At 41.1% G+C, this 13,906-nt stretch overlaps 1 protein-coding gene across 1 annotated transcript in view; it reads right to left on the bottom strand.

Annotated features, from left to right (window-relative positions):
* Window positions 1-13,679, bottom strand: part of LOC308284468 (E3 ubiquitin-protein ligase rnf213-alpha-like) — a 90,667-nt gene extending 76,988 nt beyond the window's left edge. Inside the window, exons 1-13 of the mRNA XM_080725082.1 lie at window positions 13,649-13,679; window positions 12,452-12,567; window positions 10,615-10,727; window positions 8,690-8,859; window positions 8,352-8,486; window positions 7,970-8,211; window positions 7,613-7,878; window positions 7,145-7,401; window positions 3,067-3,258; window positions 2,722-2,926; window positions 2,582-2,631; window positions 2,309-2,468; window positions 1,970-2,083 (exon numbers count right to left, since the gene is read on the bottom strand). Of these exons, the coding sequence (XP_080581208.1) occupies window positions 1,970-2,083; window positions 2,309-2,468; window positions 2,582-2,631; window positions 2,722-2,926; window positions 3,067-3,258; window positions 7,145-7,401; window positions 7,613-7,878; window positions 7,970-8,211; window positions 8,352-8,486; window positions 8,690-8,859; window positions 10,615-10,727; window positions 12,452-12,557 (2,010 nt within the window). The 5' untranslated portion in view covers window positions 12,558-12,567; window positions 13,649-13,679. The remainder of the gene's footprint in view (window positions 1-1,969; window positions 2,084-2,308; window positions 2,469-2,581; window positions 2,632-2,721; window positions 2,927-3,066; window positions 3,259-7,144; window positions 7,402-7,612; window positions 7,879-7,969; window positions 8,212-8,351; window positions 8,487-8,689; window positions 8,860-10,614; window positions 10,728-12,451; window positions 12,568-13,648) is intronic.
* Window positions 13,680-13,906: the final 227 nt, after the last annotated feature.

Below are 13,906 nucleotides of genomic sequence, written 5' to 3'. Positions count from 1 at the left end.
CAGAGCCGCTCTGTTTCAAAGGAGTAGCGTACAGTAGAACTGTCTCTGAAAATATGAATACACAAAGTTGTCTTACCACAAATCAATAACAATGCACATGCACTTGAAGATGAAGCATATCAGAAACAATAGCAGTCCATTTCAGCGTTAGGTTGCGAAACAGCGTGCACTGCAGGTTAAGTCAGGAATAATGGAATGAATGCACAGTCCCAACTATCAACCCATAAACAAACATTAGACACAAGTTCTGTATGAGGAGACTGTAAAAGATCATCACTAAACCTTATTCAACTTTCCCAAAGTTGCATAACCGACATAGACGATATCATGTCACCACTCCACACCATACGACCATACCAGTGAGTATATATTTGATTTGTTGCTTTTCAGATGAATCTATCAACTACTAAGGGCAACCATGACTTCGTAAAGTGCTTTGAGTTCACAACTTGCTTAGAAAAGCGCTATAAAATTGCAATCCATTATAGTAGCCTACTATTTGTGGGGTGTCGTGACACTGGACACTTTATACATACCGGTAGATATGTTGCTTTTTTGGTATTACCTTCTCCTTCCTTCCTTGTTTTTTTTTTCCTTGTTTTTTCTCTGTATACACTACAGTACTTTTGTCTTTTTCATATTGTTGCTTGTAAACTTTCCATAAACAACGCATTGGTGACTTCGGTTCCAACTGCTAAAAACCTTGGTGTGGTCCTGGACAGCCAGATATCATTCAAGGCACACATTGCATCATTCACCCGGGTTCACACTCTACATCCGTAAAATCAGACCCTTCCTCACCCAGGAGTCAGCCCAGCTCCTCATTCCAGACGTCAGTCATATCAAAACTTGACTATTGTCTCTCTCCTCACTGGCCTCCCGGCATGTGCACTTAAACCTCTCCAACTGATCCAAAATGCTGCAGCACGACTGGTCTTCAACCAGCCAAAATTCTCACATGTCTTCCCCCTTCTCCGGGCCCTCCATTGGCTCCCGGTTGCGGCCCACACAGAATACAAAACACTGGCCTTCAAGGCAGCCAAAGGTATGGCACCTCCATACCTCCAAAGCCTGATCAACCCCTACAGCCCCACCCGTTCACTCAAATCAGCTAACACAGGGATGCTGACTGAACCCTCGCTAAAAACCTCACAGCAAAAATCGACTCAGCCTAGAGAGTTGCCCTCCTGGCCCCCAAACTGTGGAATAAACTCCCTGTCGCACTTAGAACTACAGACTCACTCCCTAACTTCTGCCATGGCCTAAAGACTCACCTCTTCAGACTCCACCTAAACCCATAGCACTTACTGTACACTCGCCTTCCCTTGAAGACCATACATGAAAGCTAGTTAGCATTTCTTTTTTCTTGTTTTACTATATAAACAAACATATTCTCATGAACAATGTTGATGTAACAACCAGATTTGTGTGGAAATATATTTTTTATAGGCACAGATATGGAATGTTGAAAATATATATATATATCTGAAGCCCAAGACCTTGCCAGGCTGTCCTGATGACACAGGTTGCCATACAGGATTAACATTAATCTGTGTATATATTTGTGTACTGTCTCTTATCGACTTCTGTACACACTCATGTTTGATTTCTGTAACGGCTCACCTGTGAAATAGTGTAATGTTTTAAGTATGTTGCACCTTAAAGTATTTAAATACAGTATATCATATAGCCTATATAACTATTGGCATTGATCATATTATTGGATATTTCACATATGACCTGTTTTCCTAATGTCTTTATTTCTTCTAGTCTTTATCCCTTGTACAACAGAGACACTGTTTTAAATATTTGATGTGAAAATAAAAATCTGGGATAGTGAAAACATTAGGAGCTAATTGCTGGATGGCTGGCATGAATACTTTATGAATTCTCTGCAGGTTGTAAGCTCAAGAATTCTCTAAATATCATGGAATCAAGACAGATAATTGTATGGTGTTAAAAATATTACCTGAATTTCAAGTGGTGATGCATATTCCATGCCATTAATCAACTTCTTTTTGAAGGTTTGTCTTCGCCATTTTCTCGCGGATTCCAGGATCTCCTCAAACTGATTCCCTTCTGACTGCAAAGCAGTGAACACTTTAATAGTTTGCATACGGTATACATTTGTGCGTTTGTGTGCATGCGTGCAGTGCATGTGTGCACACGAGCGAGAGAGAGAGAGAGAGAGAGAGACCAATGACGAAGCATGTTTGGAGATATTATTACAGTCCTCTCTAATGCCCAAAACCAAATATAAAGACTGTTTAGTGTGGTCTGGCTAACCAAGCTGATGGGAATAGCCTACCTGAGAAAGGTCACAGTTATAAGTCTCCACAATGCGGCAGATGAGATTGAGAAGTTCAACTGGAAGGTTGCAGCGACTTTGATCTGTTGTTTTCTCACAGATCATCATAAGAAGTTTCACTGCTGTTGTCAAGCAAATGTCCCCATACCTGTCATCATGACTAACAGAATTGGACAAAATACATGTAATAAAAGTTACAAATATAAAACATTGCTGTAATGTATGACTGAAGATTTCTGTGTTTGTAATATAGGCCTATGCAGTATTTTTTACCAGGGATTCTTAATATCTTTCCCATTCAGATGTCTCACCAACTCCAGAGTCTAAAAATAAAATGTTTCTTTTAATAAAAAGATTTGGAGAACTGTTCATTAATATTATCTCATTAATAATTATTACACGATAATGCATACCTTTATATAGAGGTCGGTAGTGGGAGATGTAAGACAGGTGCTGAACTGCAGGTAGTGAAGGATGTCCAACAGATCCACTTCTGTACTGGATAGGAATGTCATTAGACTGTCCTTATCCCTTCCAAGCACATACATCCAAAACCGCATGAGGAGATGATCCACCTTCAGCAGATGTATGTTATTTTTCATTACCCCCATCAGTTTCCTAGTTGAGAGTCAACGTTGAAAAATAAATAATAGCATTTGCAGGCACATTTTGACTAATCATCTCTGTAGAGGGGGGGAGGGGTTATTAAATGTGCATGACATTGAATGATAATATTTGTGTACTGTAGTCTGACATACCTTGCATCATAGTCTTGCAGAGCCCTCTTAATCTCTGCCCAGCTGTCCAAGTTTGGATTGGAGACTGGTTTAACAAATGGTTCGATGTCTCCTTTCAGCAGATGAAGCAAAGGTAGGACCAAGATCCACTCATATAGTCCTTCATCTTTTGCATGCCTGCACAGAGTCTCAACAGCATCTGCAACACTGAGACTAACATCACAGGTGGAACTTGATTAGTGTTCTTCAATCATTATCTATATCTCTACTCTGACCCAATACCTATCATATCCATTGTTGAGACTGTTGCCTCTTCCCTGTGTCTGACCTGGCCAGTATTCCCAAGCTACTCAAGCCTCCCAGGCCAAATACATGCCATGTTGGTCTTTGCAGCCCTCATCATCTAGATTGTTTGGTGTTGTTACTTGCTGTGCTGTGTATTATTTCTTACATGGACAATATTCACCTCACATTGCCCACTGCCATCATGCACCTTCACACACAACTGATATGCTTTTCATAACTCGTATTACATATTGTTGCTGTCGGGGCAGAAAAGCTAACATTTTTTTGTCATGAGCTCTACTGTGTTGTTAGCTGAGCTGTCACGACACAAGTGCATCTACATCGGTGGTGCACTTCTTGTCATTCCTTGCTTTGCCCTGGGTTGGCTCGCATAGTGTAAATTTTCTTGCCTCTAGTTCTGGGTGCCTGACACAGTGCCCTGCCAGCCTCATCCTTTTCTCTGTTGTTTTAATAAATATGTGCTATTGAACGTAGGGTTACACTGTAACCCAGGTTCTCTGAGTGGAGAGACTGACTCTCCACTACATATTTCATAGGTATGGGAACTGACCCCCTCGAGGCCGTATAGACATGGATACACTTTAAGACACATCACCTGTGGAGTGCCCCGCTGGCCTAGCGGTCCAGGCCCATACCACATAGGCTCTGATGCCTGTCACTCGCCAGCTCTGTCCCTGTTTCCTGTCTACCTACGTACTATCAATAAAGGCAAAAAGCCCCAAAAACATCTAAATAAAGGAGGAAAAAAAAGAAACATCACCTGTGGTGGCCATGCTTGGATTAGCAATCAGTGGGGTTTTAAAGACCCCGTAGACAGGAAATGCCTTGTTTGGGCATTTCCTGCTGAGAGCAGTTTTTCTTGTAGGCTCATCTGATGACACATACAGGTGAGTTTCAGTGATGTCATCAGAATCACTGATGGCAGAAGACTGTTGTAGTTTGTAACTACACCAGGAAGCATCAGTGTGCCATATCTGTTTTACCCGCAGTGCGACACGTGAGCTTGGAGATCTGCTATTTTCAATATTTTTACCAAAGGCCCTTTTAAAATTTTCAATCACTGCCTCTCTAACATTCTCTGCATGTCCTTACACGTGGCCTACTGTAAGCGCAAGACGCTACCTTGGTCCTCAGCGCTCAGGAGGCCACCATCCCACGGGTGGTGTGGTCGCACTTGGGGAAATCTCGCTTTTGCGAACGCCCATCATTTCGACCGGAGGGTTAGCGACTCACTCCGCGGAGGTTAAGGTTAGGGTGAGGGTTAGAGTCGGGTGTCGAAAAGATGACATGTAGTAACAGCGACACGCTCCCATCGCACTTCAGGCGGTACTGGTACTCCTGCCTGCTTGTATGCCTGTCTGTATGGCCGGTGGGTCCTAACTTAGAGTTCTCAACGGGCCTGAAAATTAAGGCTGACAGGGCCCAACAGTGACTGCAACCCTACTTCACTACCCTGAGGAGGGAGGGAAAGGTGCAGCTCAGACTGACTGGCTCGTTCTCTGATCAGGCCATATAGTCCATGGGCCATATACGAAATGTCGGTATCCGAAAGGTGGCAAAGGTTACCATGCATTTTTGAAAAGCTCTATATCTGTAGATTATATTTTGGTATGATAACCCTTTCTGAGACACAGCTAAATTGGTGTTATCAGCCGCTAGAGTTGGTGTTCCATTAACTTTACTATAAAGGAAAAAAGCAAAACATTTATCTGCTTTAAGTAGCATATGAGGGGTCAAACTAGGGTTTTTGAAAGCATTTGCTGGGCAAACATTCCTTGGGCTAAAACGGACCCCACAAAAGTGTGAAAAGTGATGACTCATCACTTTTCATCACTAAACCATAGTCGTGTGGGGAAGTTTTTAGCCCAAGGAATGTTTTTCGTGCAAAACAAATTGCAATGGATTCAGAATCCCTAGTTTGACCCCTCATATGCTACTTAAAGAAGATTAATGTTTTGCTTGTTTTTTCTGTACAGTAAAGTTAATGGGACACCAACTCTAGCGGCTGATGTCTAGCTGTGTCTCAGAAAGGGTTCTCATACCAAAATATAATCTACAGATATAGAGCTTTTCAAAAATGCATGGTAACCTTTGCCACCTTTCGGATACCGTCATCTTGTATGGCCCATGGACTAATAGGGTGGATTGCAGGGATTGGTACTGGCAACACCCAAGCATTGCTATGTAGGAAGCAGCTAGCTGCGTCTGGACAGCTGTGGCTCCATCCTTTTTCATTATTGGGATCAAAAGGGAGATCACTTTGTGGCTTCACTCCGATGATGGGATTATTCTACCACACAAAACTACACCTAGGTGTGTAAACGGTTCCGCCGTGATACACCATATAGTGCGCTAAACCCGACAGTCGTGGCACGCTTCGCTGTGTACCCCCGAACCCGGCTCCACAGCGAAATTACACCACGGACGAGTGAGCTTACACAGTTGGCATATAGTGCGAAATGACTAACTCAAGGAAATGCTTCTGGCTAACCGAACGCGTTCTGTCTGTGTTACTGGCACCCAGATCCACAGCCAGAACTACAACACCGCCACGTGAGTTGACGCACCACCAACAATATGACCATATAGTGTGCTATGATGACTGCCCGATTTCAAGGGAATGTTCGACAGAACTAGCACGACCCAGGTCCACAGACGGAACCATACACCCAAACGCTGACACCACTTCATTTTCTGTATGAGCCTGTGGCTGAGCAAGGGGAACAGTCTCCTCATCTGGGAATGATACATCGATCTCAGGGGTGGTGGTGACACCACGGCTGGGGTTTCCTCTGAAAGTTAGATTAGGCGCTCAGCTTGGTTCGGTGCTTAACCAGACCGGGCGGGGATACAGAGGCTGGAGCGTCCTTTGAGGTGCAGTTTTCGCGGCCAGTACGCTTAGGTACCACTCACCGAATCGGGAAGAGAGAGTAAGTTGGCTTCTCCTTCGCTGTGCGAATTCAACACGAGCTACAATCCCGGTAACCAGCAAAGCGATCCACCGACTAAGTCAGCTTTGCACAGGGCTCGGTTCGAGTGGCGATACAGCGTCTGGAATGTCCTCTGAAGTGCAGATTCTGCGGCCCAGTACGCTATAGCACTCACCGGGTCGAGCTACTGTTCTCCCTGCTTTCTTTTGGTTATGTGAATAAGACCAACGCTGCGACAAGAGAGGTGCCTAACTTCCGAGACCTGCTCTCCTTTCTCACAAAAAATAAGTGGACCGCCAAACACACACTCTAAATTATTATTCTGTCCTAAACTGTTGAGATAACACATGTCTGCTGTCTGCTGTCTGCTCTCTGCTCTCGTGGAAATCAAATAATCCATGTGGCCATGCTCGGGTGGGGCTTAAATACCCCACTGATTGCTAATAGGAGCGTGGCCACCACAGGTGATGTGCCTTAAAGAGTCTCCATGTCTCTACTGCCCTGAGGTTGTCAATTCCCATACATATGAAATATTTAGTGGAGAGTCAGTCTCGAACACGTCTATGTGTGGGTTTTAAAAATATTGAACCCAATGAGTATTAAAAAGCTTCTGACTAAACCTCTATTGGATCCTTAAACTGTCGGTCAAACAAACTAATTTCAATGTTGTTTTGACCATCATTGATTAGAATGACAAAGACATAGGGAAATATCTCCACATTAAAGGTCAAAAACCTGCTAACTCTGTTCGCCAGTATTTGGAGTTGATTTGTATCTAATGTACAGCAAACTTTGAGAAAGAGATTTTGTGCACAATTCACATATGCTAAACACAGTTGAAATTAGTTCAATTGAATATTTACCATGTTTTATGAGGTAAAACTCTCAAAAGTTGTGTCCAGTAGTAGAGGAACTCTTCTCGTGGTTTCTTAGGCAGGCAGAGAAGCTGGCAGAGATTGGAGAGCTGTTGTCTAGTAGGTTTCGTTTTGATAAACAGGTACTCATAATGGACAAGTAAAGCTATTATTCCTGTTTGGAGGTGATCTGGTGAGAGCTTTGGATCTTCTCCAGTCGTGAAATGCTTGTTGTCCTTCAGGAACTCCCCGATAAGTTCCCTTACCTTGTGAAAAAAATCATGAATTTAATTGGTATTCCCTCTCGAAGCTCTATCAATTAAACTTGTATAGATATTAACTAATTTGCAAACTTGTTCAGAAAAAGCCACAATGGCATGGATAGATGTATCTCTAGAAATGTACTATGTATTTGTTGCTCATATGTTTTTGCATTTCATTATCATTCAGAAAATAATTCCTAGTACAGTACATTACCTGTTCCTCTCCATATCGTATATTCCATGACCTTGTCTCTCGACCACGGAGCTTAGGGAAACTGTATGTTGTAAAGAACTGCTGAAGCTGGTCAAAGAAATTATCCACATTGACTTTATCCCAGGTGTTAAGCAGATCAAAGATGGTTTTCAGCATCACTCTTCCAGCCTGTGCTCGTCCTTTGACCAAGGTTTTCTTAGCTGAAGTGAACATGCCCTTTAGGTCTGATTCTGCTTGTATGATGCCGTCATATTGGTGCCAATCCCCTTGACATTAACAAAAAACAAATATTACAATTTTACAATCCCAGTTTCATTATAAAATTGACAACATATCATGAAGTAGTAAATGACATACCTGCATTGGTCAAGTTCTTAGAGCTGATGCGTAGATTCCTGTTGAACGCCTCCTTTGAGTGTTCCTGGTAGATGTACTCATCATACTCCTTGTAGATGTACTCATACTCCTGGTGGATGTAATCATACTCCTCCTCATATTTTTTCTTCGAAACAACATACTTGTAGGCTATGTCTTTGCCAACATGAGGTTTGCAAATCTTGCATTGTCCTTGAACAAGGAATGGATGATCCCCTGAGACGCTGGATAACAAACATACATATTTGGCACGATAAAAGATGTGTGTGCGTGTATATATACAGTATACACACGCACACACACATACAGGTATATACAACCCAAATGAAATTAAATGAAATATATGAATTACCAGGGGCCCTACCTTGTGACATGCATTTCACGCTTCTTGTCCCATGTTCCAAATAGGTCTCCAGATCTTAAGAAGACTTTGTCTGTTTCTGGATTGAATTCGAAGCCTTTGGAAATGACAGCATGGAAATAGACCGTACCATAGTCGCTGTGAATGTGACACATTCACGCACGCACGCACGCACGCACGCACACACACACACACACACACACACACACACACACACACACACACACACACACACACACACACACACACAAACAAACACAAACACACATACACATACAGTTTGATCTGTTGCACAAAAGATCTTTATAGTACTAGTTTATGTTTCTGAGCGAAACACTTACAATGTTGGAGACGGAGGAGGCGTATAATATTGATCGTCATTTGCTGACCCCTCTGTTTGAGTTGGTGTTCCATCTTGGGAAGAGGAACGTGTTAATGGCGCAGCTCCAGTGAAGTGCTGCTGAGCTGATCTCTGTGTGTCTTCCTTTGTCTTTGGTGTCGTGATTCCATCCTGTCATAGAATTATATACTGTTAAGGAACACTACACCTTTTAACCCCACTCGTAGTGGAGCTCTGAGGATGGCCATGTCGGTCCATCCGTCCATCCAAACAAGAACACTACAGGATAGATTGCCATGGGATTTAGAAGTGAAAGGGTATCAGAGCATCACAAGTGTAATTGCTAATCGAATGTTGTCATTTTCATTCCCAACTAAACAGGTGGTTTGTAGAAACTCATTGCATTTATTCAGTTACATTTACTTGTACTTACTTACTTACTTACTTATACTTATTATAACATTAAAAATGTATATTATATTACTTATGACTTTGTATCAAGAGTGATATATTATATATTATATTACCAGAGTTGGGGTTACTGTAATAATACTACTTTTGTCGGTAACGAGTAGTGTAGCGGTACGGCACTACTCTTCCAAATTGATTAATAACATTACAATTTACCGGTCCGTTTTTGACTCGTCACTCGTTACTACAATCATCATCACAAAATGTATCATCATCACTTGTCTTTTAGAACATTGGAACTGTCATTTCACTAAAATAACTAACCAGAGAAGAGGTAATCAAACACAAGTGAGTCAGCAGCAGCATGCCACGGTGACATGCCTGCAATGAACAGTAGCAGGCACCCGACATTTGATAACAGTTGCACATAGATTAAAAAAAGACTAAATACAGCAAAACCCCCAAATAAGGAGATTTATAATATCAAGCTAAGAAATTACTTTTAGGAAGAGAGAGAGAAAGAGAGAGAGAGAGAGAAAAGATAAAAAAGAGTGGCGCCTCTGTGGCAGGCAGCGCATAAGGTGCGCAAACCCGACAATTGCTTAACAGCCTAGATTAATATCCTACATGTGATAAAATAAATCAAAACCCCCAAATAATGAGTATTAAATATCCAGCAAGCCACAGGAATGAATTAGCCTACTGGAAATCCATGTAGGCTGAGAGGGAAAGAGAGAAGCCTGCACCTCCAACCGCACTTCAACTCTCTGAGACTGACATGACGCCCACATGATGACGGACAATTAATAAATATAATCCTTATGCAAAAAACATCGGTGATAGGCCTATCTTGCTTTTTTAAGCATGAAGTTTTCAGCAGCTATATAGCCTAATCAGTTTGACACCGTTTGAGCTGTTTGAGCTGTACACATGTCAATCAATCTCCTAGTTGCAGTTGATCATTCTCCCCTGCTATGCTGTGCTGCGCTCTGCGGTGGGAAAACCTCCGCCAGGTTAGGTTGTCCACCCCTGGCCTGTAAAGTTCATATAGGAGCCAAATGGAATGAAATCTGCTTAAACTTACTGACATACGGATACAGAACCATATATAGGCTATATAATGTCAGGTGGAAACCTTTTAGTCCATAAATAAATGAATAATGAATGAATGTATGTGAGCTGTTTTTTGTTGCACAATGGTGAGTCCTAAATTACAACAAGGCCCCAGGGGCTCCGAAATATTATTATTACCCTTATTGCTTTATGATTAAGCAATATCCACCCACCAGGGTTTCATGGCTGAGATTAAAAAAAAAGAAGAATACGCCATACCAAAAAACGTGATTGAGTGGGTCTTTAACTCGACCGGTTCACACTGGTCAATTTGGAATGAAAACAAAGCTTGCAGCCGCTTGAAAAGCCTTGTGAACACCAGACCTGCTGTTGTTCTGTTTCTGGTCTGTATATATGACATTAAAGTATGCGTTGATCACAAAACATTTTCAGACTTTTTACCTTATTCTGGTCGTTGTCCTCTGGTATTCCAGTGGAGTTGTTGTGTGTCGGGATCAGCTGGTCTTCATTGTCCCCCTTGGGCCTCTCCTCTCCAGACTCGGAGACTCTCTCATCTGAATTAACAAACACATTATAAAATAAACATGCTAGTTCACCTGCTGGTAGCTTTTCTGTTCTCCTAAGCAAATATAAACTAGAAAGAAAGTGTGGTGGCCCTGACGCGACGCGCGAGTCACGAGGGATCTGCTGGGAAATGTATTGCGTCTTCCCATTAGTCCCTTTCATGCCCATGGAGATCCCTGATGTCATCAATACTAAGCCCATATCTTGGAAAGTTGGAATGCCCATATAGGGACATACTGTGTCAGTCTCGTGGTCTATGATGTCAGTCATCTGTGTGTGTGTGTGTGTGTGTGTGTGTGTGTGTGTGTGTGTGTGTGTGTGTGTGTGTGTGTGTGTGTGTGTGTGTGTGTGAAACCCATAGACCGTAAAACAAGTGTAGGGACAGACAGCCGGCCGGCCGAAGACATGATGTGCCGTTTCTCATACTAAACTGCGACCTTCGGTCGCACTAAAAAACATACATTTGAGCTAAAAGAATTGACAAATTGCTCCTTGTCATGTTTACACCCCCAGGAAGTGAAGATGTGTAATATGTAATACATTGGTCCTGACATGCAGTGTGTAAATAAGACGCATATTGTTTATTATTAAGGATCATGCATTATGGTTTGATTTACAACATCGGGGGAATTATAATACACTATGAAGCTCTAGTGTAGCCACACCAGCAGCCACAGAAAGTTGGTAAAACATGGTGGACACTTGTCTTTTTCTGGGTTATTGGTTCATTTTATGTTTATTTTCAGTACTACAAACTATACATAAAGGACTACACACAAGTTAAATTGCATACTGTTTATTGCAATTGTGGTGATAAAGTTATGGACGGTTTATATGGCCATCAGGTTTCTATTATCAATGCCAAATTGTTTGATCAGAAGTCATTTACGGTTATTGGGATTTTGTTGAGTAATCAGTTGAAACTAGGTGCTGGAGTTAAGATGGCTGGCAATATGACCATCGCTTCAGATCTAGTGAAGGAGCTGATTAGTAATTGGACTGCGCCATGTCCCCTGTGCATATGGGGTTGGGCAGGGATTTATTATGAGTTTGAATGTATTACAATTGTGAAGAAATTTATTTTGAGATTTCAGTTCTAAAGTACTTTCTTTAATATGAGTTGGTGTTGTAGTGGATTATGTTGTAGTGATTTGTAGTATGCTTAAATGTTATTCTTTTCTTTTCCCCTGTGTGTAGAGTGGACTGATCACCCACTATATATTATGTTTCTCTTCTGTCTCATTTTGGGGAAGTCTGTCATGATGTCAAGTGCACTTTGGTTTGCCCTTATTTATTTTGGGCCAGAATTATTTATTGAAATTATTTATTGGAATGTTTTAATATTAGAAAATAAAGACAAAAAAAGTACTTTTTAATGAAAACTACACTCTTGTCCTGGTGTCTCTGGCCGACCAACTTTGGTCCCTCACACACACACACACACACACACACACACACACACACACACACACACAAACACACATACGCACATGCACACGCACATGCTGCACACGCATGCATGCACACGCCCGCCCCGCGCACACACACACACACACACACACACACACACACACACACACACACACACACACACACACACACACACACACACACAGCAGTGGCTACCACAATTGCTTGTATGACGTATAGCCAGGTTTCTTCTAATATAATACGTATTGATGATGATTTTTCATGAACTGCCCTTGGCCCTTACCTTTTGACTGTAGAGCCTTGGTCCATGGAGTTACGTCACATCCACACTCAGGGCATTCTTTCTGTGATAGTTCTACTTTGCACCAACTGCACTCCGGGCAATACATCTTGATGTACCTGTTTGAAATGATATCAAACACAACATCTTAACCAAAGCTTTAACCAAATCAAAAATGTAACTTATACTATCAGCAGGGCAACACTTCTATGCCTACCGTATGATGCATTAGAAATATATACAGCTAATGCATTATAATCACTGTATAATTATATAAATCCACATTATGAAGCATGTTATAATGACGTAGGCTATTGTTGCTGGACACTCTAAGAGATTTTATCAAGGATGATAGTGTATTCTCATAGTAATGCATTGAAATACGGTAATTGTATAACTTTATTATAATTATAATCCCTATTATTTTTTATAGTTTTATACTATAATGAAATGGTCAATGAATGCTTTAAGCAAAGTAATGACATTCAATAAGGTGTATGCGGAAACATTTTGTTTTGTCATAAAGATGTAATGCTCAACCCTGCAAGGCCCACTGTCACTTTTTGGACACATTTTTTGTTTAAATAATTTGTTTTCCTGTTCTTTTTTCACATTAACATCACCATTGGATCCTATTGTTTAGTATTACAATGCCATTGGCCACGATATTTGCATATAAATACAGAGGCTGACATTCACACAACTTCAAGATCAAGATCTCTGGACGAACAACATCTCACTTTTTCACTGAAGCTATTCCTCACTAAAACATAAGTAAAATGACTGTAATTTATTTTTTCGTGATCATTAGAATGTCTAGAACATGTACATATGTTATTATTGTGAAAGATATCCCCAAAATGTAAATTAGAGCATGATTTATGATTTATTTTAAACATTACATTTTCCTTTGATTAGGACTCCTACAATACCATCTGATTTTTTATTTTATTTTTTTTGGCCAGTAGAAATTAATTCGGGCCTTGCAGGGTTAAAGCACTCATTTATAGTGACATATAATCACACTATATACATTAAAACAGTGATTATATAGCATTATACAATTATTATAACGTATTACACCTACAGCGTTGAGAATTATAACACAATATGAACCTAGCCAATAGAATATAAAAGGCTACAATTTTCCAGCTATTATGAAGCATTATGATACTATATCATGGTGTTTACATGACATACCTCTTCTGTGCTGCCTCATGGTAGGCTGTTGTCGGACTAGATGTCTACGTGCAGACCCATCTTGTTTTATAGCTGCATTTTAGTTTCGTTTTTTCTTTTCTTCCTTTTTTTTTTTTTTTTGTCAGTCAGCCCATTTCTGGAGTGTACAGTGTGTAAATATTAACTTGACACAAAACAAACTTTAACCTTCGTCAGGGATCCATTTCTGTGAAACGGGCTGAGCTTAGATAGACATATAAAGATAACGTTACATTAGTC

Source organism: Nannobrachium achirus (assembly GCF_963921795.1).
Source record: "Nannobrachium achirus genome assembly, chromosome: 4".
NCBI classification, from domain to species: Eukaryota; Metazoa; Chordata; class Actinopteri; order Myctophiformes; family Myctophidae; genus Nannobrachium; species Nannobrachium achirus.
The sequence above is the reverse complement of the archived record's forward strand: the minus strand, read 5'-3'. Positions and strand labels throughout refer to the sequence as shown.